At 41.9% G+C, this 27,812-nt stretch overlaps 1 protein-coding gene across 1 annotated transcript in view; it reads right to left on the bottom strand.

The window, feature by feature from the left end:
• The window catches only part of UTP20 (UTP20 small subunit processome component), a 92,162-nt gene extending 68,238 nt beyond the window's left edge, over positions 1-23,924 (bottom strand). Inside the window, exons 1-17 of the mRNA XM_024579020.4 lie at positions 23,451-23,924; positions 22,399-22,479; positions 19,786-19,852; positions 19,546-19,678; positions 19,024-19,212; positions 16,259-16,340; positions 15,436-15,573; positions 14,819-14,974; positions 14,114-14,260; positions 13,898-14,032; positions 12,443-12,520; positions 10,459-10,637; positions 4,514-4,669; positions 4,293-4,381; positions 2,693-2,798; positions 637-787; positions 301-363 (exon numbers count right to left, since the gene is read on the bottom strand). Of these exons, the coding sequence (XP_024434788.2) occupies positions 301-363; positions 637-787; positions 2,693-2,798; positions 4,293-4,381; positions 4,514-4,669; positions 10,459-10,637; positions 12,443-12,520; positions 13,898-14,032; positions 14,114-14,260; positions 14,819-14,974; positions 15,436-15,573; positions 16,259-16,340; positions 19,024-19,212; positions 19,546-19,678; positions 19,786-19,852; positions 22,399-22,479; positions 23,451-23,495 (1,995 nt within the window). The 5' untranslated portion in view covers positions 23,496-23,924. The remainder of the gene's footprint in view (positions 1-300; positions 364-636; positions 788-2,692; positions 2,799-4,292; positions 4,382-4,513; positions 4,670-10,458; positions 10,638-12,442; positions 12,521-13,897; positions 14,033-14,113; positions 14,261-14,818; positions 14,975-15,435; positions 15,574-16,258; positions 16,341-19,023; positions 19,213-19,545; positions 19,679-19,785; positions 19,853-22,398; positions 22,480-23,450) is intronic.
• Positions 23,925-27,812: the final 3,888 nt, after the last annotated feature.

Below are 27,812 nucleotides of genomic sequence, written 5' to 3'. Positions count from 1 at the left end.
ACTATTCAAACTTCAAAAGAAATGACATAGGATGAGAGGTAATGATACGGACAAACCTTCGTGACACCATTAGTTTAAATCACATGTATATATAAAAGTCTGAAATAATATCCACCAATTAACGTGGCTTTTCAGTGGTGGCCTTTGTGTGGTGGGAATAAGGATAATAAAAAAAATTTCAATCTTTATGGTAGGTATCTACCAAGTGAACGTTCTATGAAAGTATAACTTTGGAAATAAAAACATTTATCAGACGACATGTTCAAAAAGTTATCCAAATTGAACAGTTACAAGTAATACCTCCATTAGTTCCGGAAGTCGAACTTCAAAGTGGTTTAGGATCCTTATTGTTAAAAGCCGAATCTGGAGAAAGTAAAAGGCAGGTTTCAAAGTCCAAAGTTTAAACATAAGAAGAAGCTGATGAAGTGTCGGTGAGATCTAAGTTTTACAAAATTATGAAAAATGCATCCCAATGAGACCTGCTGCAATCGGTTTGCAGGTCGGTGTTCAGGAATCACTGCTTTAACCAGAGATCACCCCACAGCAGCAGTTTCTGAAGAAGGGGCTGTGCCAACCGCTGGCAATCCATGCAAACAGAAGCCGAGAGACAGGGAGCACGCCACGCGCCAGTGTTACCTTGGACATGCCGGTGGAGATGTTCGCTTGTAACCTGGGAAATAATTCCATCAGAGCTTCTTCAGAAAGTGGCCCTTTGCAGCCACATAAGGATAATCTCTGATAATAGAGATCCGCCAATAGCAACACAGCTGGCTCCAAAGGAAACATTCTGCAACAAGATATTTATTAGGCCCAAACTGTCCCATACACCCCAGAGCATTTGGACTATAATGGAAACCACAGAAAATTATCACTGACAAGGAAACAGAAAAGGGAACAGATAAGAGTTTTACCCGGACATTTACCTTCATTTTAGAAATAAACCTGAGGCCCAGTGACAGTGAGTGACACGCTCAAGGACACACAGCAGGCTGGAGGCAGAGGAAGGATTAGAGATGCTGTTTTGACTAAAAGCCAATGTGGTCTTCTCAGTCTACACAGCTGTAAACTACAGGACTCTGAGCTACTGAGGGAAGCAGTGCGGAGAAGGGGCCCAGCACCAGGCCCTGGGGTGGGGCAGCCCCATCACCCATCAGCAGAATAACCCTGGGCAAGCTGCTCAACCTCTGTGTGCCGTCCCCCTTTAACAAATGTTTACTGGGTGTCTACTAGGTGCCGGTGACCTTTCTAGACACTGGATACACGGGTAAAGCAAAGACACAGTGCCTATCTTCCTGGCACTTACATTCTAACGGGGGAAGGCAGTCAGTAAGTAAACAATAATCGGTGTGACAGGGAGGAGTGTGGTGGGGGGACTGACGGACTGGATTGTAAGGGTGGAGGGGCATGGGGGAGCAGGGCGGGGGGTGAGGAGGAGTGCTATTTGATGTGGAGGTAAATGTAAAGAGACCCTAACTGGTTTCTCTCATTCCCCTTCAGTCTGTTCTCAATACAGCGGCCAGGGTGATCCTATTTAGGCCTAAGTCACTTCCCTGCCCCAAATTCCCTTTGTCCCCTTTCACTAAGTAAAAGTCAAGGCCCTATGAGGGCTGAAGGTCTACACTGCCTGCCTCCCTCACCTCTATGTCCCCTTGTCCTACCACCTATTCCTGGCTCTGCTCTGCCGCAAGAGTTCCTTTCTGCTCAAACCGGCACTGTCCCCCAGCCCCTAACAGGGACACTCACTTCTCTCTGGGTCTGGAACACAGTGAGCCCCAGAGCCCCACTCCCTCGCCGCTTCCCGGCTTCTGCCCAGATGTCTCCTTGTCGCTGAGGCCTTCCCTTCACTTACTTAAAACTGCTATTGCCCCCAACCTCCAGACTCTCCCTGTCCCCTGCCTCTGCTTTAATGTTCTCATCACCACCCAACATGCTGTTTACTTTACTCATTCACTTTGTTTATTGTCTCGTCTTGTTAGCATGTTAGTTCCACCAAGTCAGGGAGTTTTGTGGGTCGTTCACTGTCTCCCAGTGCTTAGCATAGGGCCTGGTACCGGAGAAAAGCGAATGAATGTTTATGGAAAGAAGAACATGGGTACATCTGTTTTTAAAACGCACGAGAATAAAATGTTCTGAACTTCAGAAACAGAAGCAAACTATTTTACCAGGTTTTCAGAAGGCCTGTCCTTTAGAAAAGGTGCTAAGGTGAGCAGTGAATGGCTAATGGCCCTGTGCTAATAATAGCCTAACCAGAAACTTAAGAAAACTGGGCTGTTCTGGCACACGAGAGGGCCACAGGCAGACTATGTGAAACGCCGATCGCGTCGAGCTGAGACAGAACAGGAAAGGAGTAGGAATGTGTTATGTAGGAACCGCGCCACAAGTGACAGAAGGTCAGCACGGTGCAATGTTATGGCTGGGGGCAATCAGCGTTAAGTACCCTTCATGGATTCCACAATACCAGTTCACACACACGGTAAAACGCCCCTTTACCAACATGAATCGATATTTAAAGACTGTCGAGAACTGTATTTATTTTAATTGGAGTATTTAAATCAATTGTAAATCTCCTATGTGAATACAGCTCAGGTATAAAATAGATCAAAATAGGACTTACTATGCCGAAGAGTTAACAAAACCATAAGCTTTTACAGTTTATTCGTCATTAAGGTAAATGGAGAATATGTTTACTCACAAGACTAAATTCTTCACACGTTCCACAGGAACCAAATTAAGAAGTTCAGAAGATTCTTCTAAACTTAGCAGAGTATTTACAGCTTGACAAAGGACAAATAAGACTCCTGAAGGCAGAAAAACGAAAGAAACCACATTACTTACATCTCTGACACAGTAACTACCAGACGTCTCATTTATCTGACACTTGTTTATAAAAACGTCTTCAATTTGAGCCTTCTACAGAATCATCTGCCAAATGTCAGAATTTAACAGAAGGGAACTAAAACCAGGTTCCAAGGCTTGTATTTAACTTTCCGAAGAGAAAAACAGATTCGGAATTAGAGAATAAAAATGTGTGTCCCACAAACTGAGCTGGGGAGGAAGTTCAGTGGTCCCACAAACTGGCATGATCGAAAGGAGGACTTACAAGGAGAGCAGAACTGGACTTTCTAGGAGCTAAGACATTATCTTCATATAAAACCCACGTTGATTTCACGCCTCCAATTTATAAGGCATTGCACATCCAATGGCTACTACCCACAATCCACTTAATGAACATTAGCTACACCTTCACTTAATCCTGGAACAGACGTTGGCAAGCTATGACCAACAAGTCAAATCGTGTAGGTGGTCTGTTCTTATATGGCTGGCAAGGTAGAGTTTCCTTTTACATTGTTAAAGCGTTGTTTAAAACAAACAAACAAAAATACACTTCAAATCTGAGTGTGGCCTACAAAACCCTAAGCATTTACTAACCAGCCCTTCACACACACACTCTGCCAAGCCCTGCTGCAGACTCGAGAACGAACTTCGTGCAACGGTAGCGATGACCTTACTCAGGCCAAGCAGCAGCCACAGTCCAGGCGGCCGGGAGCCAGCAGACACGCACGGACGAGCCCTTGAAATGTGGTGAGTCTACCTCACACCCTAACGGGTACTTAGTATCTCGCACAGAGTCTAGCATCTTAATAGTTAAATGAATGAATGGCTGCTGTTAGGAAAAAAAAATACTGTGCTGGAATAAAACAAAACGTCTACTTTTTAAACTGCCGTTCTCAGGCTAGTGAGGGGAGAGGACGTACAGAACACAACAGGAAATGGTGTCTGGGCGGAGCAGCCAAATTCTGCTGCCAGAATGCGAGGTGTCGTGCTTGAGCTGAGTTTTGAAAGATCCGTGAGAGTTCACCAAACAAGAGACCGAGAAAGAACTCCAGGGAGAAGGAACAGGGGGCACGCACAAGGGCAGCCAGAGGGTTGGAGCGGGAACTGTGTTGCTCAGAACACGCAAATGCCTGGAGCATAAGGAGCATAAGGAGCACACCAGGGTCAGACTGGGCGTGGAGACGGGGAACAAAAACACAGGCTGGGGCTCAGCAATTGGAGGGGGGTCTCACTGCTTTGACCTTCAGATGCAGCTTATGTTCAAGCCGCCCTGACCTGGCCACCAGGTTACAAAGTACAAGGGCAGCACCTCCCTCTTGCCCTCTTTGTTCCGTGTGTCTCCTAGGCGGTTATGCCAGAACACAATGCTGGTACTGTTCTCTGGTATTCTACGGATTTACGACGACTGGGTGTGTCAGTAAAGAAAGGCAAGAGAACACATGGACATTATTACTGACCTTTACCAAAGCGGCCTCTGTCAACAGCCATGAAGAGTGACTCTATGAAGCATGTGACTAGTGGAACCACCTTCTCTTTCTCAAGAGGTCTATCCAGGAAGTGGAGAGGAAAAGGAAAAGTTCAAACCGGCTTTTCATGGAACAGCAAAGAATGGCTAATAAGGGTTTTACTCAACATGCTAAGTGTCCCTTTAAACATAATACACAGTGTATTTTCTCACCTAACATGAGGCAACACAACAAGGGTTGCCCAAGAATGTGAAAGGAAAGTAGCGTCTTTATTTGGGGGTAACTGAATTATAGATAAAAGATGGTCCAGTACTGGGTTGTGTTCCTTTCCTCCATGGGGTCTGGTCTTCTTCTGCCTTCCATAGGATCTGAAAGATGGAAAGATGAACCAATGTTTTAAATAGAGCAGAATGTAATCGCTCTTGCCCCCAGAAGTCTGAGCCCTGACTGGCCCCTTTCCATGCGTGGAGCGCCTGGGGAAAGGAGGGGAAGATGGCGGTGACGGCCGAACCTGAACCGGCAAACAAATGCGGAGCCTTTCCTGATTTCCAGGGATAGCCTTTTTCAACCCCATTGGTTCTGCTTTCTTCTATCTTCTACTTTCACTTGCTTTACGACTTCAAGTATTTTCTAGTTTTAAGTATTTCCGAATGTTGTGTAAACATACAGGGTCTGGCAGAAGTTAACGCCTGTTGAGTGTGGTTTGTAGGTTAATAATATGGGTATAATAATTTATAGTTTTAGCTTGAATATTTCACCTAAAATGTCATATGGTATGCTTGAGTGTGATATTACGTTACAGGATTACATGCTTATGATTTTGTAATAAAAAATTTTGTAACAAAAAGGGGCATTACCTATGCTGGACCCTGTATTTTTAAGAACTGGAGAGTTAATTTATTGGAATATACTTGACTTCACCATCCTCTTTCCTTTTTGACATAGTATTACTACTATCGTAGTTCCCCCCACCCTTTATCTGCAATTTTGTTACAAAATTCCACAAATAAACAATTCATACGTTTTAAATTGTGTGCTGTTCTCAGGAGTGTGATGAAATCTTGTACTACCCTGCTCCACACCACCCAGGATGTGAGTGACCTCCTTCTCCAGCTTCTCCACACTGCAGCGAAGGGACCTCCTGCCCGTTGGTCCCTTAGAAGCTGCCTTGCTCATGAGATGAACTACCAAGGTATCACAGTGCTCTCGTTCAAGTGACCCTTATTTCACTTAATAGGGGCCCCAAAGCACACGGGTAGTGATTCTGGCAATTCAGATATGTCAAAAAGAAGCCGTACACCACTTCCTTAAGTGAGAAGGCGAGTGCTGCACAGTGAGCTATTCTGTGAGAAGGAGACCGCACTCACATAACGTTTATTACAGTACATCGTTACAACTGTTCTATTTTATTATTGGTTAATTGTTAACCTCTCACTGTGCCCGAATTATAAGTTAAACTTTATCATAGGCATGTAGGTATGTAAAGAAAAAAAACATATCATACACAGGGCTCAGTACTAGCTGAGGTTTCAGGCACCCACTGGGGGCCCTGGAATGTACCCTCCGCAGGTAAGGGGGGAGCAGTGTACTTCACAAATGTACAGCGATGTCGCAAAGTTATTGTAGTGCACGTGACGAAAGTCACTAAAATGACTGGGACTTAAAAGTAACTTTCTATGCTGCTTTAATCTGACAAATGGTTACTCAATGACGTTTTCTGATATGACATTCAGTCTTAAGTATCTGTTACTTTGGCACTCTTCTCGTTAGCCTCTTTTTATTTTTGCCAATGAAATATACCTCAGTCCTCTTTAAGACAGAAAAGTAATCAAAAGAAAAATCATAGAAACATGTAAAATGATGTTTTTATAATTTATCCACCTTGTTAACACAAGAGAAGTGGAATATCAGGTTTTTATTCTTTTTATCATTAAAATGAACAAGAAAGTTGCATTCCATCTTGTTTCATACTTATCAGGATATTGAATGTTTGAAGATTATGACAGATAATTTCCCTTGCAGTTTCTAAAAGTCACTACATCTTGGTATATAGTCTTTCTAGTACTTACCAGGACTGAATAATCTGCAAAAATCTGACAAAATATCAAGATGCTTTAAGAAAGCACGTCCTTAGTTGCCACACCATTCCCTCGTTTTGTTATATCTGCCACAGCTCCTCCAATAAAACCCACTCCCCTTGCCTCGTTCTGTGAGGTTCTCAGCGACCTGACCCTTGCCTACGTGGCTCATTTCCTCATTCCACTCTCCTCCTAGCTCAATGCTCCTTGTCCACACGGGCGTTTTGTTCCTCGCACATCCTGGGCTTACTGCTGTCCCAGAGCCTTCGCAGTACCTCTTCTCTCTGCCTGGAAAGCCTATGACCGAGCCTTTCGTGGCCAGGCTGGCTCCTTCCACCGTTACCATGGACACAAAGGCCCCTCTCCAGAAAGGAGTACTGCTTTTCCACTCACTCTCCCTCTTAACGTCCTGCTTTATTTTCCTTTTTGTCACTGTCTAAAATTATCTTGTCTGCTTCCCTGCCTCACATACTCCCCCCACCCCAAGAATGTCCTCTCTTCCAAAGAAGAAACCTTTTGCAAGGTGACCGACCATTCACACGTACCCTATTTCTATGAAGGTGGCAGGTTTTCTCAGAGAACTAAACACAGACGCTGTGGCACTTGCCTTGTTAATATACCTGCATTATTTTTTTTACACTTATCACGTCACATTCTAAGAAGGATCTGAGATGGCCGAGACCAGTGTGAGGAGGTCTGACCCGCAGCCTCAGTTGGGTCCTTGGCTTCACCTCACGGAGGCTGACAAAACAGCTCACTCGCACTGCCCCTGGGCATTGGTCACTTGCCCCATCGTTTTGGTCACCTGCAAGGAATTTGTCTGTTGGAGATTGGCTTGGTGTTGCAAAATCAAGAGAGAAGTTCCAAGGGAATAATTCTACGGGGGTTACTCATTACCTATTCCTCAGGAATCAGAGCTCAGCAAAGTTGAGTGTGTTCTCAAAGAGAAGCTACACTTAAGGTCAGCAAGACCAGCAAAGTGTGAAGAAGATGGGTTTCTTCAGAATCACATGCTCTATAGGCTCAAAAACTAACTCTGGTGTGACTGGGGACCAGGACACCCACCTCAAGGGATGCTGCTGCTTCAGAGCTGATTACTCGGCACAGACCCACGGAAAGCAGCAACAGGTCTAACTCATCCGAAAGAAGTAAGGGGATCACTTATTCCTGTGCATTCCTACCTATAAACACGTAAGGGAACTGGTTTCCTAATTTACAATTTCGAGAAGCACACTCACTCCAACTACCTGGAAGATGACAGGAAGAACCCTCTCACACATGAACATAAACTTTGTTTTCATCGTCCAAAGACTATGCACTGTTTTTAATAGAATTCAGAAAGCAATCCATGGCCCTTTTAACAATTCAGATGCAAAGGTATAGAATCTAAACGTTAACCATCACTTCTTTCTTCCTCTTGCCAGCCTGGTGACGTAAACAAAGTTAACAGTTTGGTGTTTCCTTATGGAGATGTCAATTCTCCCCAAGCTCAGCTACAGACTTAGTGTAATTCCAAACAAAACCCCGGCAGGGTGCTTTTCTTTTCTGCACACATAAATGCGAAGAACCAGTAATAGCTGAGACAATTTTGAAGAGGAATAAAGTAGAAGAATATCTTCTCAAGACTTTAAGTCTTATGTTGGAGCTATAGGAACCAGACAGTGTGGTGTTAGAGTAGGAAAGACACGCAGATCAGTGGGACGGGACAGGGAGTCCAGAAACAGACCCGCACGTAAATGCCCAACTGATTTTTGACAAAGGTGCAAGAGCAGTTCTGCGAGGGAAAAAAAGCCTTTTTGGCAAATGTCAGAGCAGTGGACACCCGTAGGCAAAAAAAGAAACTTGACCAAAACCTCATACCTCACATAAAAATTGACTCAAAATGAACCATGGACTTGATGTAAAACAAAACTATAAAACTTTTAGAAAAATAGGAGAAAATATTTCGGAACTACAGCTAGGCAAAGAGTTCTCAGACCTGTCACCAAAAACATTATCCATAAAAGAAAGAGTTGATAAACTGGACCTCATCAAAATTTAAAACTCTACTCTGTGGAAAATCTTTAAACAAAAAACCACGAGCCACAGACTGGGAGAAAATATTTGTAAATCATGTATCTGACGTAAAGACTTGTACCGGGAAAATATAAAGCACTCTCAAAACTCCATGGTAAAGAGCCCTGGCGTGGCTCAGTGGATTGAGCACCAGCCAGCAAACAAAAGGGTTGAGGGTTTGATTCCCAGTCAGGGCACATGCATGGTGTGGGCCAGGGCCCCAGAAGGGGGCATTCGAGAGGCAACCACACATTGATGTTTTTCTCCCTTCCCCCTCCCTTCCCCTCTGTCAAAAAATAACTCCACGTAAAGAAAGAAAGCAACATTCACACCAGTGCTATTTACAATAGTGCTGGAAACAGCTTAAGTGCCCAACAGTAAATGAGTGGATTGAAAAACTGTGGTACATTTACACAATGTATGGATGGAACTGGAGAGCATTATGCTAAGTGAAATAAGCCAGGCGGTGAGGGACAAATACCATATGATCTCACCTATTAGTGGAACCTAATCAACAAAACAAACAAATGAGCAAAACAGAGATTTGGAAATAAAGAACAAACTGACAGTGGCCAAAGGGAGTGGTGGACAATGGAGGAAAGAAGGGGGCAAGCAAAGGAACACGAATAGAGGGCTCATGGGCATAGACAATGGGGCGGGGGGCGGGGGGGGGGGGGGGAGGGAGGAATGGGGAAAAAGGCAGGACAACTGTAACTGAACCACAATAAATTAAGAAAAAGGAACAACAGAATTAGAAAATGGGTCAAGGAAATGAACAGGTATGTGGGTGACAAGCACATGAAAAGATATTCAAATCATTAGTCATCAGGGAAATGCGAATTAACTACAACAAGATATCACTGTATCCTAACAGCCTGGCAAACACAAAAACCAGTGTCACCAGTGTCCCTCACACTGCTGCTGGGGACATGAAGCAGCACAGCCTCTCTGGGCAACCCTGCGGCAGTTTCTCAGAAAACTAAGCCTGCAGTTACCACATAACCCAAGTCCACTTTTGGGCAGTTATCTCAGAGAAACAAAAGTTATGTACAGGAATTTTGTTATGCACAGTAAGGTTCATAACAGCTTCATTCACAATAGCCAAAAACTAGGCTTGGCCTACCCGTCTTCCAAAGGCGACTGACGACTCAGCAATAAGCCCGTGAAAAGACGTTTGACATAAAAAATGAATGGATTTGGGTAGGTTTCAAGGGAACTGTGTTGAATGAAAAAAGCCAATCTCAAAAGGGGAACTGTACAACTCCATTTATATAATATTCTTAAACTGACAAAATGATAAAATAGGGAATAAATTAGTGGTCCCCGGGGGGGGGGGGTAGGGGTGGACTGGGGAGCAGTAGTGAGCATGGCTATTAGAGCACCAAAGACCGCTGCAGTGATGGACCGGCTCTGCACCTTGACTCCACGTGCTACACCTGACTCGACCTTTACAACCACGTACACACACACACACACACACACACAGGTAAGTGCCTGCACAACCGATAACTCTGAATAAAGTCAGCACAAGGTCAAGTCTTTGATGTCCAGTCTAAGAATTCTTCCCAGATATTATATAAATGTCCCAGATATTATATAAATGGAATTGTGCATTGTACAATGTCGATTTTCTAGTTGTGATATTGCAGTGAACTTATATATAATTTATCACCAGCAAAAACTGCGTGAAGGGTACAAGAAACCTCTCTGTCCTATTTTTTGCAACCGCACATGAATATATATATATATTTTTAAAGGCTAAAAAGTTTACCAGTCACATTTTCAACTTACTATCCTCCTACATTAAGCAAGTTAACCTGTTTGTATCTTCCATGTGTTTTCCTATGTTTTCTTACACTTTTTAACTTTGCAAAACGGGATCCTACTTTACATACTGTTCTACAGCTTGCTTTTTCCACATAATATATCACGGACATCTTTCCAGTTTTTACAGTATTATTAATGCATTACTTTTCAATGGGTCAGCCTCCCAACAATACAGGAAATAAAGACGCAGCACTTACCCCACTGTCTGCTGTGAGAAAACCAGAGGGTACTTCTCAATAGCCATCGAGCCAGCCGTGGGAGGTGCAGCTTTGTTCAGAATGAGCTTGGCCAAAATGGCCAAAGCTTCATCTTTGACTGTAGCATCATCAATCAGGAAGCAATTTTCAATATATAAAAGAAAACTGGGTAGAAAAAGCTAAAAATAAGAAAGAAAAATCACACTTATTAACAGATATAAATTTCAGAACACCTAAGGAAAAGAAGATTCTAACACTTCCACAGAGAAAAAAATAGATCATAACCAAGGACCAAGAATCGTAACAGCATCAGATCTCTCCACGGGAACAATGGAAGCCAGAAGACAATGAAGCAATGCCTGAAAAACTGAGGGAAAATGACAATCTAGAATTCTATACCCAGCCTACTAGCAACATAGTGTGAGGAGAGAATAAAGACAATTTTTGATGCACTAAATCTCAAAATTTTGCTTCCTTTAACCTCTGAAGGAACCTCTGAAGAATGTTCATCAAAATAAGAGAGTAAACTACAATGTAACACCAGGAAGGTGTGGAATCCAGAAAACAGGACACAGGCAAAGAATCTTCTAGTCTGACATTTGTGCAGTGGGCTGAGAAAACGACCCAATCAGACTCGCAGTGCTCCAGGGCAAATGCCTCCGGAGGAGGAGGAAAAAACTGAGCTGCTGAATGGTCTGACCACATGCCACGTGAATGACATTCCACCACAGTGCTGGAAAAGGCTCACTGACCAGCCAGCCAAGGAAAACAATTCCCAGTTGTTAAAGAATGGGGCAATTTCAGGGGGGAAAAAGAACATATACAAGAAAAGAATATAATTATAGAAAAATCCTTTTTGCAAAATAAGGATTAAATATATAGTGAACATGAATTCAACCAAAATTTGTGATGTAACTCTAGCAAGATGAGAGACGGAAAGGAACCAGAATCCATCCACCACAGGAGGAAGTCTGCAGATGAGGGCTAAAACTAATGCATGGAGGAACAGCGGTAAATTCAGATGGTTTAAAATATAAAGTAAATACCAGAAAAAAATAGCTAAAAATCGTGAGCTGGTTTATTCCTGGTAAGATGGGAGTGGAAATCAAGTGGCTGCCTTTTAGCCCTGTTTGACTTTAAATTTTAAACACCATAGGGTACTCTGATAAATATGACCTTTTTAAAAAAAGACCAAAGGAACAGGAAAGAAGGAAAAGATGCAGTTGCTAAAAACAAACAAATAAAAAACCCCAGTGAGATAAAGGGCCTTCACTGGGCAGGAAGGAACAAGGGTAGAACACATACACAGAAGGTTTTTTTGGTGGTGGTTGGTGTCGTCTCGAGGCAAATGATAACATATATTACTAAAGGCTAAAGGGGAAAATGAGAGAACAGATACAGAGATAGGTTCCATGAAGTATATACTGTATGATTATCAGTCATAAGGAATGGCAAATGTCTGATGGGCGTGAGGGGAAAGGGATAAAATAGACTGGGGCTTTGATGAGAAAGACTTCTGTCTCATTCCATCAGGTATCTATTTTGTAGCAATGAAATGAATTGGCAACATTCCTCCAATGCAGTGATTTAGAAACTATTTTTGGTGCTTCCAATTGGTAAAAGTTCCTTAAACTGTTTCTTATTCCCAATTTTACCACATAGTTCTATAACTCCCAAAAGGACTATTTAAAAACAGGCTGGTTCCTGAAACCAATACAATATTAACTGCAATGAAAAAATAAAAACGAGATGGTTACCTAGCATCATTTTAAATGCCTTGGCATATGGAATAAAATTTCACTTGTGGCCTAAAATTGGAAATATACATGCAATTGCTTTAAAAAATATATGTGAATAAAAACATCCAATACTTACTCTGTTTCTCTAAACAAACACACGCACACACACAAATCACAGGATTTTAAATTTATTTTACCATGACAGATTAAAAGAAAAACAAATGAAAACTTAATAACTTGCTCACCTGCTCAAATTGCTTCACAGCAAACATGACTTCGGAAAAATCCAAAATTAAACGTCTTTCAAATTGACTCTCAAAAGTCTGTGGACCACAAGTAGCAAATATTAATGTAAGTACACAGAGAGTACTTCCCCCATTCAAAACCTTCAAGGTCCTCTAACTTGCAAACAAAGTAGTAGGATGATTAATACAAGTTAACATAGTCGTGGGAGGTGGGAAGAACTTGACTGCTGTGTCTGCAGCTGCGCAGGGGGACGGACACTCCCAGATGGGAGACACAGGCTCTGAGCCCTCCCAGGAAAGCAGCCAGAGTAAGGGAGTGGTGGGCATGGCTCAATGAGTATTCTGTCCGTCCACAGGTTACGCCTTCCCCACTGGAGCTCACACAGATGTGAAGGGCCCTGCATTCCTAGCGATCACACAGGGCTCTGCTAGAGCCATTCACTTCTCTCTAGCTACAGAGAAGAGCCAGCAGCACGATTTTATATCCTCCTCTACACTTCCTACTGCTGCACCCAATGAAGCTAGGAAGAACCTAACTGATCTATTTTCAATGCCACTTCCCGCCAAATCCATCTTCTAAACTCACTCAAATGCAAATTTCATCAAATCATTTCCCTGCTAAAAATGTTTCCAGGGCCCTTTACTACTTGCAGGACAACATCCAACCTAACTTGTCAAAGGCAAGCAGAGCCAAGGGGACAGGAGAGACATCACACTTCCTCAGGTGTCCACATGCCTAGACGGCTTAAATTTCTGAACACATCTTTGCTGTTTCCTTTCTTAGAGTTTTTAACCCTTTCTCTGCAGGCAGTCCATTATTTAACCTTTAAGGAGTATCCCAAATACCAGTCCTTTGAAAAGTCATCTCTGTCCGTCAACCCCAGGCAGAATTAACTGTTATGTTTCTGTATGGTGTCAATAGATTAGTTCAACGAATTACAACTACTCACTCTCAGGGCCCTACTTTCCTGTCAAAAACCACAGGCATGCCCTAGCTCAGTGGATTGAGCACTGGCCTGTGAACCAAAAAGTCACTGGTTCGATTTCAGGCCAGGGCACATGTCTGGATTGTGGGCCAGGTCCCCAGTGTGGGGCACTCGAGAGGCAACCACACATTGATATTTCTCTCCCTCTCTTCCCCTTTCTAAGTAAACAAAATCTTAAAAAAAAAACCAACCACCAACCAACCAACCACAGGCACCATAGTGTCCACTGTGAAATCTAGTCCATACCCAGCACAGTGTAGGCTATACATATTTGAGGTATATTGGCCTAACAGATTTAGCTTTATCACACGTTGTTTTCCTTATTATAGCATGCAATTCAAAGATTATCACTAAGATTATAAGTTCTCTGAAGGTACAACCTTTGCCACACTTCATTTATACTTCCCAGAAGGCTTACCCAATGCTAAACATATTAACTATTCAATTAATATTTGCTGAAGGAAATTACTTTTTCTATGGTTTCTTTGATGAGGGTCTCTGGCAAGGAAACATTTTCGCCTAGGATCAAAGCAGAAATTACATCCAACAGGCTCTTCCGGCAAGATGTGGAGAGATGGGCTATTTGTAATGTTTGAGACAATACCTATAAATAAAAGAAAACAATGCTCATTTAGCAATCAACTTTTAATGAGCGAACTCTAGGCAAATTAAGTTGGGATCTCACCTTGCAAACATCAACAGGCTTGGTTATCTTTGACCCATTTCCATATTTCACAAGTATCAGATATGTTTCTAACACCCTTTTAATCTGCTCAGAACTTTCACCACAGTTAGCTGGGGTTACTTTTGTATGCAGATCCAGGAGTGATTCCTGCAAACAAAGAATTCAATTTGAAAGGGAGGGTATTTAACGGAGAAAATAACTATAAAATATCTAATTCATCTGTTAACTGAGTAATGGAAGTATTATGTGAAGCAGTTCAAATTTTCACTGGGAGTCCCATTTACTGGGAGTCCCGAAGGATAAAGACAGCTAACATTTCTGAGTGCACAGTTGTTATTTATAAGCATTCCCTCACAATCCACAACCATGAAGGAGGAAATATCAATACTATTACCCCACTCACCAGATGAAAAGGGGGAACAGAGACTTAAATTAACTTTCCCTAGTCACACTAACGATGAGCAACACAGACAAGATTCAAACACTGCAAAAGCTTGCTCTCTTAACCACTGTGCTCTACTACGTCTCAAAGGATGAAAGCAAATAAAAGCAGTTCAAGGGGTTGATGGAAGGGAAATCCTAGGAAGTGTGCAGACGTATACAGGCAATTATAAAATACAGCCTCCAGGAGTGGTCTGCTGAACGATGAAGAATAATCAACTCTTAGACTCTATTACATACAAATCCTGAAAAATTAGAACTCACTTGCAAACATTCAAAAAATATACCAAAATGCTCCTTGTGGATGTAGCACACAGTAGATTTGACCATGTTTTTTAGTGTTTCTCCAACTAAGATCCATGACAGTTGAGTTTCCGTTTCAGTAACTGGCCCTAGTTTTTGCAAAATTAGCTTCATTGCCTGTGGGAATCCAAGAGTCATTAAAATAAACACGTCAACCCTCATTTTAAGTATTACACTGTAATTTCCCACTCTGATTACATTGGTTACCTGGAAATCGAATCTAGGAATAATCATGGATATGGCACTCTGATTGATGGTTAACTCTCTCCAAAGGAACTTCCAAACTAGGATGAGAATTGTATCACCCAGCTGCCCCCACCACACCCACCTTTGCTCGGTAATCAATCGATGTTACCGTCTAGAGTCCAGGAGGAAAAGAAAGCAATGACCTTCTAGGTAAAAACACCCAGCGATCCGGAGCCTGAGCCTACGTTGGGTAAACACCACTATTAAAGCCTAATGCCCCCCACTTAGTGCTGACTGTTCTCAGCAATCTTCTGTCCATCATTTCGGCAAATCTTTTGTTTTCTTTTTACTCCCTTTCACATAGATTCAAAGTATTCCTCTTGGTTATTTACCTTCCCTGAACAGGAGTGAAACATATTTCTCACTCCTTTGCACATTTCAAAGAGCAACTGTCCAACGCCTTCTACCTTTTCCGGATGCTCATCAAGATCAAGAAACATTAAATTGAAAAGTGCGTTTTTATCAGAAACCTGAAACACAAAATATAAACGGAAAACTGTATTTAAAACATAAACATAGCCAAAGAAAGAAATTTTACTCGCTATCCTACAGACTCATATTTAAATAATATGAGGACAAAATTCTAAAAGGAATGGACACTTTTAATGATCTCAAACTACTATAGTAGTATACTAAGACTTGGAATGTCACACACGAGTGATTACTTCATTGGTATAAAGAAACCTACATAAGGAAACATCTGTCTTTTGCAGGAAATCATGTATTTCATGAGTATGAAACATTTAACACCAATGTTCTCATTTTATTACAAAACCCTCTAAAATTTACTATGGAAACCAACAAAAATGACACTATGCAATCGGTTTCTTCCAGGAATCATTATAAAAATTCCTGTTAATCTCACTGTTCCTGTATTTACTGGCTTGAATTAGGGGGTACTTGTATACACACACACTGAAAACTACCAAAAACCTAAAATCTAAATAATAACAAAAAAATGACCCAAATTATTTGACATTAGTGAGAAGACTAAACCTGTGGTACCATAATCTCAAAATACAGGTGTGTGTGTGTGTGTGTGTGTGTGTGTGTGTAAGATTAGTCTATGATAAACAAGTTATAAAAGATATCAGCTTTTGTTCATCAGATTCTTGAGGATTAATGAGCAATAAACATATAAAACATCAAACTAACCTTTCTCATCAAAAAAGTAAAGCTTTCAGCAGCAAAATTTCTTATATGTAGTTTCTTATGAGCCAGCAGTGTACTATACATCCTACGAACGAGAAACAAGACGATTTTAATAATGCGCTATCACATCACCTATACATCCAACCGACACTCTACTAGATGTGCCAGGAATATGGAGCAGTTTTAAAACAAGAAGTTTTAAACTTCTGTTAAAACAAGTTTTAACTCTGTTAAAACAAGAAGTTTAACATCTCGTTCGATTACCAAGACACCCACACATTGGAACAGAAGACTGGAGGTCACAGAAATTAAGAAGCACAGGATCAGTGGCACTGGACTTATAGGAAGGTCTCCAGGAAGAGTTCAAACTTGTAGTAAGATCTGAACAACCAGAAACGATTCAGGTGGATATCAAGGTGCTATCACTAAAGATCCGAGGTGGGGTGGGAGAAACAGTCAGGTTGAGAGAGGAGGCCAAGGCTGGGGCAGGAGGTGCAGATAAGGCTGCCTCCGGAACAGCCAGTTCGGAACACCAAGCAGAGGAGTTTGGACTCTACTTATCTTTGTTATGTCCTTACTACCTAACAGCCCCTTGCTCGTAGCAGGTACTAATACTGGCTGAAAAAGAAATGAATGTCTGCAGTGAGATTAATTTGGCAGCAATACACGGGAAGAAATAAAAGAACAAAGAGGCTGGCACTCCAACTGGAAAGCTGCTCAAACCACACAAGCTTGGGTATGAACAAGGGCATGAAAGAGGTTGCTGACGGAGGGGAACGGCAAAGGATGGACCCAAGGGACATTTCCAGAGTCCCTGCAATGGAACCAAAGACCTTACAGTGTCCATGAGGCTCTTTATGATCCGGCTCCCTAGCCACCTTGACCCTGACACCACCTAATTACTCTCCCTTACACACGCTGCTCAAACACCCACGCTTCCTTGCTGACCGCACGCATGCCAGGCCTGTGCCCAAGATGTTTTCTGTCTGCTAACACATAAACTTTGAAAGAAGAGGGATTTTTATCTGTTTTATTTATGACTGTATCTCAAGTGCCTGACACACAGCCAGTGTTCAGCCCAGTGGATTGGTCGAGTGTATGAATAACAGAATTATGAGGATCTGGAGACCTTGCAGATGTGGTCGGAGATGCCCCTAAGGCACCAAGTCTCAGTGATGAGCGGAATGACGGCACCACTATCAGAGATGGGACAACCAAACAGGGCCTGGCACTAAGCACCTATTTAGTGAACACATGAATGAATGAAAAGACTTAGCTCGAAGGGGAATGTACGGACTTTGGTTTCAGTCACACTGAAGTAAAAACATCCGGGCTGTTGAGGATGTCATACTAAAAGCAAGTAAATTTAGAACTGGAGAGCCTGACTTAGGAGATATAAAAGTAACAGAACTCATGAAACCAAATAAACTATATATCCCCCCAAGATCTTGGTGGTTTTTAATGAAGTAATCTGGGTTTCTGTACATTTGACCAAAACCTTCATAGAAAACTAGTAAAGACCGGAAAAATATGTTTCTTGTTCTTTGTTCAATGGAAGGTAGGGTCGGGGGGGTGGAGGTGGGATTACACAGAAACAAAATCTCCAGTCTTATCCCGCACCCACATCTACACAGCAGGGGAGGAGAAGAGTGCATCTTACATATTCATGGGGCGATTAAAGTGTGTAGGACCCAAGCAGAAAATTCCATCAAGTCCCGGATTGAAACAGGTTATAAATAATCTTTCCCTTATTTTAAACAAACAGCTACTATGGAATTCATTCTCTTTCCCTGGTCACATTTGGTCACAACCACTGAGCACCTCTTTTGGCTTAATAGGTATGACGGGGGCTGGGGAAACGTAGATGTTTACGATGAGGTCCGTGAAGAGTTTGTAGAGGAGAGCATTACATTATGAACAATCACGGGGGCTGGGGAAACGTAGATGTTTACGATGAGGTCCGTGAAGAGTTTGTAGAGGAGAGCATTACATTATGAACAATCATTAACAGAGGTTGTGTAATGTAAGTGGTATGGAATGCCAGAGGGGTCGAGTACAAAGATTTCACTTCTGGTCAAGGTGCTCGGGTGTATTAGTGGAGGTTATGAAATCTAAGCCAGGTGTTAATGGGGAGGGGGATATGATTTCAACAGCTGGATATGAGTGGTCAGGTCAACGCAAACTGGTGAAGTGAACCATGGACTACTTTGGCTGGAGAACCAACTTTATTAAAAGAAGTAATTAGAGACTGGGCTGGAAAGATAGTTTGGAGTCAGACAGAAGCCAGGGAAAAGGCAATTAAAGAACATACTAGAGTCAGGTAGCTGAGTCAGGTAGCTATGTCAGCAGGTACACATGACAGGTGGTAGGCATGTTTTCACTGAATACACGTTAGAGTCAGAAATTCTCTCCTGGTGGTCAGTATCAGTAAAAAGTACCCTTGACCAAAACATAAAAGCTTACAAACTTAAATGCCAAAAATTCTCATTATTGAGGGGGACGCTTCTATTTAGGGGCCCCAAGCACACAGCTGTTTTCACAGAGGCAATCCTGAATACTGAACACACATGCATTACTTCTGCTCCCAGAGCTAATGCAGATAGGAAGGAGGACTGACTGCAAACAGGCATCAAAAGCCTAGATTATTCCAGGCATCTTTTGGAGACGATGGAAATGCAATGAATTGTCAATAAAACGTAATAAAAATTAAAAGCAAAAAAGAAAAAAGAAAGAAAGAGAAACCCCTATATCAGAGAGAAAAGGGTCACCTGTATATATTGGACATGTCCTTCACCATGAGCCTCCACAGGTACTTGTAAAGATACGACAGTGAGGTGAAAGCCCATTCTAACAACTCGGTGTCCTGGGTCTCCAGAATCGAGGTGATGGTCAGGAAAAAGTCCTGGAAATGTGGATAGAAGTCTGTTTGCAGATCTCTTGCCAACTGTACAATCAAACTGAGTTAAAAATAAGAAAAGTGACATTAGTGAGACATACAGACCAAAAACACACACTGCAAATCTATTTCATAAATGACACTTGCTCGCCTGTGATGACAGGATTAATTAAACCTAAATCAAGTCTCAAGAAAGGATAAAGTATATACTTATGATTCTGCTTTATGGCAATGCACTAATACTCAGATTAACAAAAAAAGGGAAATTTTTGTTTTTAAATTACAAACATCACACCTAAGGCATGTAACACCTAAGGCATGTATAGCTACTAAACACAACCATTCATAAAATTCAGACAACTGGGCTTGAGCTTTCTCTCAACGTGCTACTCACTCCAAGAGGGGCTGATAGGCAAAACTGTTCCTGACTTGCAGGTGAGTCTTCAAACTCTGAACTATCTCGTTTTGATGATAGACCAGCTGATTGAATGATTGGCATTTGTCAATAACTTCTTTGTAAAATTTTCCTAGATGAAAAAAAAATATGTTCTGTTTTTCCATCACACCACTAGTTAGTTGTTTTGAACATGTAAAATATAAATGACAAGTGAAACAGAAACAAAATAGAAAATACCAAAGTGTTCCGTAAGGTTCAATTCTCTCCACTTCAGCAGACCCTCAAAAAAGTAGGTTTCAACCTCCTGCCAAGATGAAAGCAGTCCATTAATCAGACAGTTCAAGGACAAACTATAGATAATCATAGTAAGTAAGAATAGTGGTACATTAATATCTTAAGACAATAATGATAGTCAAGAGTTAAAAAAGTTATTTTTTAAAAGGGCATTAACTAACAGGCTTCAAAGGCATTCAGGGATACAGTAAGGACAGATGCTTAATAAAAAAAGTTTTCTTGATTTGTTGCAGTAAATAACTCTCTAAAACCTATATAATAGTCATATTAAGGGGAAAAAAAACCTTTTTTCTAGATTTTTTACATTTTTACACCCAGAAAAATGCATTGACTTTCTACAGTTCTTTCATTTTACTTTTGGAAATGTTAACTGCTACAAGACTATGGGAAAGTAATATGGCATTTCTATTAAAATTAAAAGCGGGTGTGCCCTTTGACCCACTAATTCCCCTTTCGGAAATATTTCTTATAAAATTTGCAAATATGTAAGTATATAGATATTTAACAGTTTAAAACCTAAATGCAGAAGGCATTCCGAGCCTAGCACTGTGACTGGCACACGTCCACCGTTTGTGATGGACTATGCCCCTGTCCCTTTGCAATGAGACATGCAGCCCTCACACCAAGAGATGAAGTCTATTTCCTCACCCCTTGAATCTGGCCTGGCCTCACCCTTGCTTTGACCAATAACATGCAATAGAAATGATCTGGTGACTGCTAGAGCTAGTCTTTAGGAGCCTTTGAAGTTTCTGCTTTCACACTCTTGGAAAGATTCTGCCATCATGAAAAGCAGCCTAGTCTAGGTCATTGGAGAGCAAGAGGTTACGAGGACAATCTAGACCAAGAAGTCCTGAGTCAACAGTCAGACATTCATTTGACTGAGGCCATTCTGGACCATCCAGCCCAGGATCCTATTCTAGGCTCTCTTCTCCGCTAACTTAACACTTAATCCTCTACAACTTTCAACCTCTCCTTATAGCCTTAAACTATAAACCATATGCTGAATGTTAAATCTGTAATTCCGGCTCTGAAGTCACCAAATCCAAATGTCTTTTGGGCACCATCGTTTGGAGGGCCACAGGTCTATCAAACTTAACAAGCTGTAAACAAAACCAATCCCACGCTCCTCTTCCTGTAAATCCATCTTGATCAATCTGATCCTCAACCACTTAGGTGTTAAAATCAAAACCCTTAACCCCATTCCTTTCCTCCCTGCATATCCGGCAGGTCATAAGTCCTATCAATTCTACTTATTTAATACCTCTGGAATCCTTCCCTTCTCTCCATTTGCCACTGCCATAATCATTTCTTACTTAGCTAACTACCAAATCCTCACAACTGGTGACCTTGACTCCAGTCCTGCTCCTTCCTTCACACTTAAAGCCGGAGGAGAGATCTAAAATTCAACCTCATCCTGTCACTTACTCCCTGGCCTTACAATCCTAGAATGACATCCTATCGCTTCAGGATAAAAAGCCAGACTTAGCTTGACATCTGAGGTCCTTTATGATCCTTGACTATCCCTTCTGCTTTCTCTCTCACCAAGTACCTCTTCCTCCATTCCAGTCATCATCAACACACTCAAACAGGCGCCCTACATACAATTACAACCACAATAAACTGCTCTGTAGTTCTTGCATGTGACATGCGTTCTACCCTCTGTTCCTTTACACAGGCTTCTCCCTCAGCCCAAACAACCTTTCCTGTCCTCTTTGCCATGCTAAAACCTACACAAATAACAAGGTTAAATTCAGGTATCACTGGGTCTACATTATTGTTTTTGACACCCCACCCTTCACCCCCAAGGAATTTACATTAGGCTCCCTTGACTATGAGTTCCCAAGGCATTATGTGCTCTCACCTAGATAACATCATTTAACATAGCGAATTCATACACTGGAAACAAGACACTGAGACAGGGGGTGAGCCCGACTAGAGCCAAGTGCCACATAGTTAAGAACTGGGATTGAATCCCTAGGCTGAAAGCATATTATACGGGACCTTTAGAGGTTAGCAGAGAAATAATTATTTGAAACAACAAAAAACCAAGATTTTTGAGTAGAGGTGGGACTGAATTACAGCACGGTTAAAAGTAGAAGGAAAATGATCTAGTTGTAGCCCCTTTCATTTTACAAAAGAAGAAACAAAGCACCAGGAAAATGACTTGCTCAAAATCTCTTTAAAATTGTAGCTTCAGATATGGTTCTGCAACAGTGCTCGGAATGCACGCGGGAAAGGGGGAGGCTGGGGTCACAGAAGCCACCCAGGTGCCGACGCAGTTAGCTGACACAGAATCACCCAGGAGAACTTCCTGCAATGATGGAAATGCTGCGTATCTGCACTTGTCCAGTGTGGTAGCAACTAGCCACACACGACTACTGAGCACTTAAATTTATAATTTAACTTAAATATAATTTGTCATGTGTCACTATTGTATCAGGTCTAAATGCATTTTATGTTCATAAAGCGACAGCTTGAAAAATAATCCAGTTCAAGAGGAGACACTAGAAAACTACTATGAATACCTGAAGATTGGTTAGCATAACATTCTCTTACCTCGTCGTAGCTCGCAGTTCTATCGATGCGGTGAATAATATCGATGTTCACATTCCCCAATCGTTCAGCAAATGTAAGAAACTGAGGGGAGTGGAAGAGCATATTTAGGATACATCATCATTTAATAGTTATCACATCTTCAGTATAGGTTTGAACGCTGTATAATAATCACATGTGGCCGATTTCCTCTTGAAAGTCGAAAGGTTAAAGCTTCCATAAGCCTCCTTATGTACTATCATTATATACCATTACGTATAACGGTATGCTTCACTGGCAATTTCGGAATTGTATTGTCAGTCAATCATAAAATATGATTATATGTATGAGTTTTGAAACTAAAAGTAGTTATCACTAATGACCCAAAAGATAAGTGTAGTAACACATGGAAAGACACGGAGCCTTAAACAAATGCACTGCACTACTACCCCGAGAGAACATTCAGAATACTTCTCTGAATACGTTTGCATAAGTTCTTTCAGTTATGTCATTTCAAGAAAAATTTCCATGCTAGACTGTGGAAAGCTGGTGATGTGACCTTGCTATTACCTATTGCTAGATGCCACAGCCCTCTAAAAGCACGGGGACCTGGCTAAATTGTTGCAGTAACAGTGTTATTAAACAGGTATGAACCTAAGGTTGTACCATAACTAAGAAACTCTCCACGGACAAAGGGAGAAAATAGTGCAGTAGCCATAGGCTGGAAATCACTCACTTTCTACCTCCGCTCCGCCTCCTAATTTGGCATTTAAAGATAAAATTAGCAGGGCGAGAGCAGCTCCAAAGGAACTGGTCTGTGGAGACTGAATTTAACTCTGGACTGAAGGGGCTTCCCACGCACTCCTGAGCCCACACACCGTGGGCGCAATTTGCTGCCAGACCTTTTTCCCACCCCATGTTTACTACACCCGAAGAGTCCCTCTCTTTTGCCGGAGCCTCCGAGCGAGCGACTCACGCTCGGCCCAGAACACCGCGGCCCCGGGAGCACCACTCAGAGCCAGTTCCACGGCTGAGACACCAGGCACTCGGCTCCCGGCCCAAGCTCCCTCGCTCACCCGGTGCGTGTTCTCGGTCTTGTGGGAAAGGGGCTTCGTCTTCATGACTGCAGAGGGGCAGCGGCCCACGAGCGCCTGGGGAAGCGTCCAAGGGATGCAACGGAAGGTCGGGAGCGGAAACTGGATGACCCACTGGCACTCTCGGATGCCCCGGTATCCAAACCCTTCCTCACGTGTGGCTTGAGCTCCTGGAGGCCGCCATGTTGGGGACGGGGAGGAGCCTGAGGGGGTCACATGGGCGGAAAAAGGGAACCGAGCAGGCGCGCCGTCGGGGACCCGCCCGGGAGACAGCTGGGCGGAGGCGCGGGCTGGCGGGTGTGCGTCTGGAGTGTTACTGCCATTGGTAAAGGTGTGTAAGAAAAATGTGTATTTTTATGATAAAAGAAAACACGTTTGTCATCATTATCAGCTAACACCACTTACTGCCTGTCCTGCACCCTGCGAAGTTCTTTACGTCCGTATTTTCACAATAAAGCATGTACACTGAGCAATTGTATCTGGAATCTTTGTCTAGAAATACGTAATAAAGATTTATTCAATGTTCTTAGGGGTTGCAAACAGAAAACGCAACTAGGCAATACCCAGAGTGTTCTGAAAAAGAAGGTTAAGCTGAGGGTTCGTATAGTACAAAGCTCGTTCTTGAGAAGAATGAGCCCTTCATTCTTGGCCTCTGGATTGATAAATGATGGTAGTAATCCTGTAGATGATCCGTGGTCTGAATAATCGACCTCACGTGGTCTGGATCAATGACAATTCTTTCCTGAGTCCTTCAGGGGGGTAAATCAGGGGCTTACCTGAGGGTTTATTTAACAGGGTGTGGCAGAAATAACGCCCCTCATTTTAATTACAAAATCGATAAGCATGTAATTCTGTAACATAACAATATCACATTCAAGCACACCATATGACATTTTAGGTGAAATGTTTAAGTTAAAACTATAAATTATTACACCCGTATTATTACACTATCAACCACACTCAAGCAGGCATTATGTCAGCCGGACCCTGTATATCCAGGCATTGACACAGGACTGGAAAGTTCAAACGGTTAAGTCCCCAGGCCAGTTAAAACCATCCTTTCCTCACATATCTTGAACTACTTGTTTTTAGTAATTTATCAGCTTGACTATAGTGACTCCATTTTATTTCTTCACTCTATTCCTCAAGCACACTGTGAGTGCTGCATGAATATGAATAAGGTACGTATTTGTAAGCCCCTTTGGCATATGAAGGAAGTAAAGTAGGTGGCAGTCTGCCAGAGGTCACTCAGCTCCAGAATCTGACATTTTTAACAGCTATGCTCTAAGTAAAATCAAAAAGTAGAAAAGGAGTTTTAAAGAAAAATCTTACAATTTCGTGCACAACCATTAGTAGTTTGGTGTTTTCCCCACCACTCTGTCATGTTGTTAACTGTAACTGTACAAACAGTTGTGTGTATACTGTGTGTATACATACATTTTTCTCACTTATTCACTCAACAAATATTTCTTGAGAGTCTGCTATGGGCCATGCACTATTCTGTGAGCTGGAAAACACACACAATAATCATATTACTACTACTAATAATAATAGCTCTCTTTGGAAATATTAGTCTGAGGTGCTTACATCTTAGATAGCCAGGGAGAGATGTTAAGCAGACAACTGAATACATTCCTGCTTAGAGCTCACTGTAGAGGTCAGGACTGGAGGTGTGAATTAAATACCTATGTACATGTTACTGAAAGTGTGAGGTATTTAAAGCCATGGAACTGGATGAGATCACTTAGGGAGAGAGTGATGGAAAGGAGGATGAAGAAAAGAAGACCCAGGTTTAACCCTGGAGTCTCCAACAATTAGCAGGGCCAGGAAGGTGACTGGGAAGGGGCCTGTGAGATAGAAATGGACTAGTCTTGGCATGGGAACCGAGCCAGTGGCCAACTATACTGAAAGCTGAGGATAGAGAAGTAGCTGCTGGATCCAACAAGGTGAAGGTGACCTTGACAAATACAGTGTCGAGGCAATGAAGAGAAATATGCATGGATTGAGGAGGGAATTGGGTGAACACTTTATATTGTTATTAGCATTACAGCATCAGCATTTTCTATGTCATACCAGAGTTGTAAATATTTAATGGCTCCATAGCATTTATGGATTTTATTTTTAATAGTGAATATAGAAGTGTCCAGTGTTTAAGTTGGCTTCCAGTAAGCTGATTGGTTATTTTTTTCTTTCTTAGGTGATTTTTCTTTTTTTTATGTCACAGATCCCTTAAGGAAGCCTTAGAAAGCTGTAGGACTTCTCAGAAAAGTGCAAATAAACTCATTCATGCTAAAATGTTAGATGATGTCTAAAGTTACCTGAAGGTAAGAGCCCCCACTCTAAGCAATGGTCCCAACCTATTGCCAAAATCACTCCCACATAATCGTGTTCTTTTCCTTCTCTGGTATTTATGTTTGGTAATGGAGTTCACCAGACAATAAGGAGTGGAGAGAAAAATATAAATCAAGGACGCTGAAATAAATGACACAAGTTTTGTATTGCATTAGTACTGATTATATGATTCTCATATGTTGACAACACTGGTTGAACAATTTATTAATATGACATGGTGGTTAAAAGCATGGAAGGAGCCATGGGATGAAGATAATTCTAGGCAGAAGGACAACAAGTGCAAAGGCCCCGAGGTAGGACTGAGCCCTGGTCTGGTCCAGGAATATCCAGTATGCCCAGTATGTCTGAAACAGTGAGTGATGAGGAGAGGAAGTCAGAGGGGGTGGGGAGAGTGGGTCACATAGGGTCTTATAGATTATAGGAAATTGCTGAAACAGCCTCTTAGAAAGAGCTAGCAGAGTCCCAAAACAAGGACAATGGGAGAGAATTCATGGAAGAGGACACTGCCGGATGCTCTGTAGTGCCAGAGAAAGGAAGATTACCATCCTTTTCTAGGCATTTATAAGCTGACCTATGCTTTATGTTGATGGGGAATTCCAGAGACAAGGACATGTGATGTCAACATATACTCTTGGAAGTATTATCTTAACAAATGCTGTATTTGTAATCAAATGCTGTCTGGGAGGATGTACTTCCCAGAGATTCAGTGGTGATTTAATGTAAATGATCAGTAATACTCCACCAAGAAGTTACCAGAACCCAGGAAATAAGGCCCAGGAAGTTCTCTGTCACAAGACCTATGTACTCAGTATTATAAACATTAATCATTTTATAGACTATGGGAACCCAGAGAAATAAAATGACTCACATGAGATGACACAGTAAATTAATAGCAGAACTGAGAGCTATAATCTGGTAGTCTTGACCCCTAGTTTAATACCCTTTCTATTACAATCAGTTTTATCTCATGCTAGGTACAAAAGATGGTGGAGGACATTGCAAGTCCCAAAACAATCCCAATGACTTTGGAACTGGGTTTGGTTGGGGAATACATTATTTTATGTCGGCAACAGATTTTCCTTCCTGATGATTCCTTACGCAAAACAGCGTGGGATGAAAAACTGCCCTGATTGCACATTAATCAGATAATCTGGATGAAGATAATTAGTATTAATAAGGCCTTTTATTTATAAAGGGCTTGGAGGTTTTCAAAGACTTTAAACTCCACCATCTCCTCTGACCCTTATGGCAGCCCTGGGAAGTAAGCAGGGTAGATATTTTCATCATATTGTAGATGAAGAAATAAAATAACCAAGAGACAATAGGTGACGTAGCCAAGGTCATGCATCTCTAATTGCTGGTGCCAGACATCTCTCATTTCTTATTTTACATTCAAAGGACTTGTTGCCACATGAGTTCTCCTAGATGACTAATAGCTGACACTTTATAGCTCTATGTACCAGATAATATTCTAATTGCTTTCCATATAATGACTCACTTACTCTTCCTATAAAGTCAATTCAATTATCCCCATTTACTGACGGGAAAACCGAGGCACAGAGAGACTGAGTAACATGCCTGAAGTCACACAGTCTTCGAAAGCGGTTGGAGGTAGAACCCAAACATACGCAGACTGTACCCAGATTCTGTGCTCTTAGCCACTGCACTATGCTGCCTCTCCAGTTAGGACTTGGAAGCGAGTTTTTGATTCAGGTAGCTCATGAGCATATTTCAAAGTCTTTGAGATGAAGTTCAGATCCCATATAGCTCCTAGACTGTCACAAGCCCTTCTTTTTATCTGTATGGCCACTCGATCTTCTTATCTACTTATGTGATTGAGAGATGTGATCAAAATTTGATTTTTAGACCCTTCATCTGGATGGGGTAGAAAAAGCATTGTACAAAACAATAGCTACTTTGGCATCAATTTTGCAAAGTTTTTACAGGTAGGAGTGATCTGCCTTCTGCAGAAGAATCAGTGCTGAGTCATCA

Source organism: Desmodus rotundus, chromosome 3 (genome assembly GCF_022682495.2).
Source record: "Desmodus rotundus isolate HL8 chromosome 3, HLdesRot8A.1, whole genome shotgun sequence".
Classification (NCBI taxonomy): domain Eukaryota; kingdom Metazoa; phylum Chordata; class Mammalia; order Chiroptera; family Phyllostomidae; genus Desmodus; species Desmodus rotundus.
The sequence above is the reverse complement of the archived record's forward strand: the minus strand, read 5'-3'. Positions and strand labels throughout refer to the sequence as shown.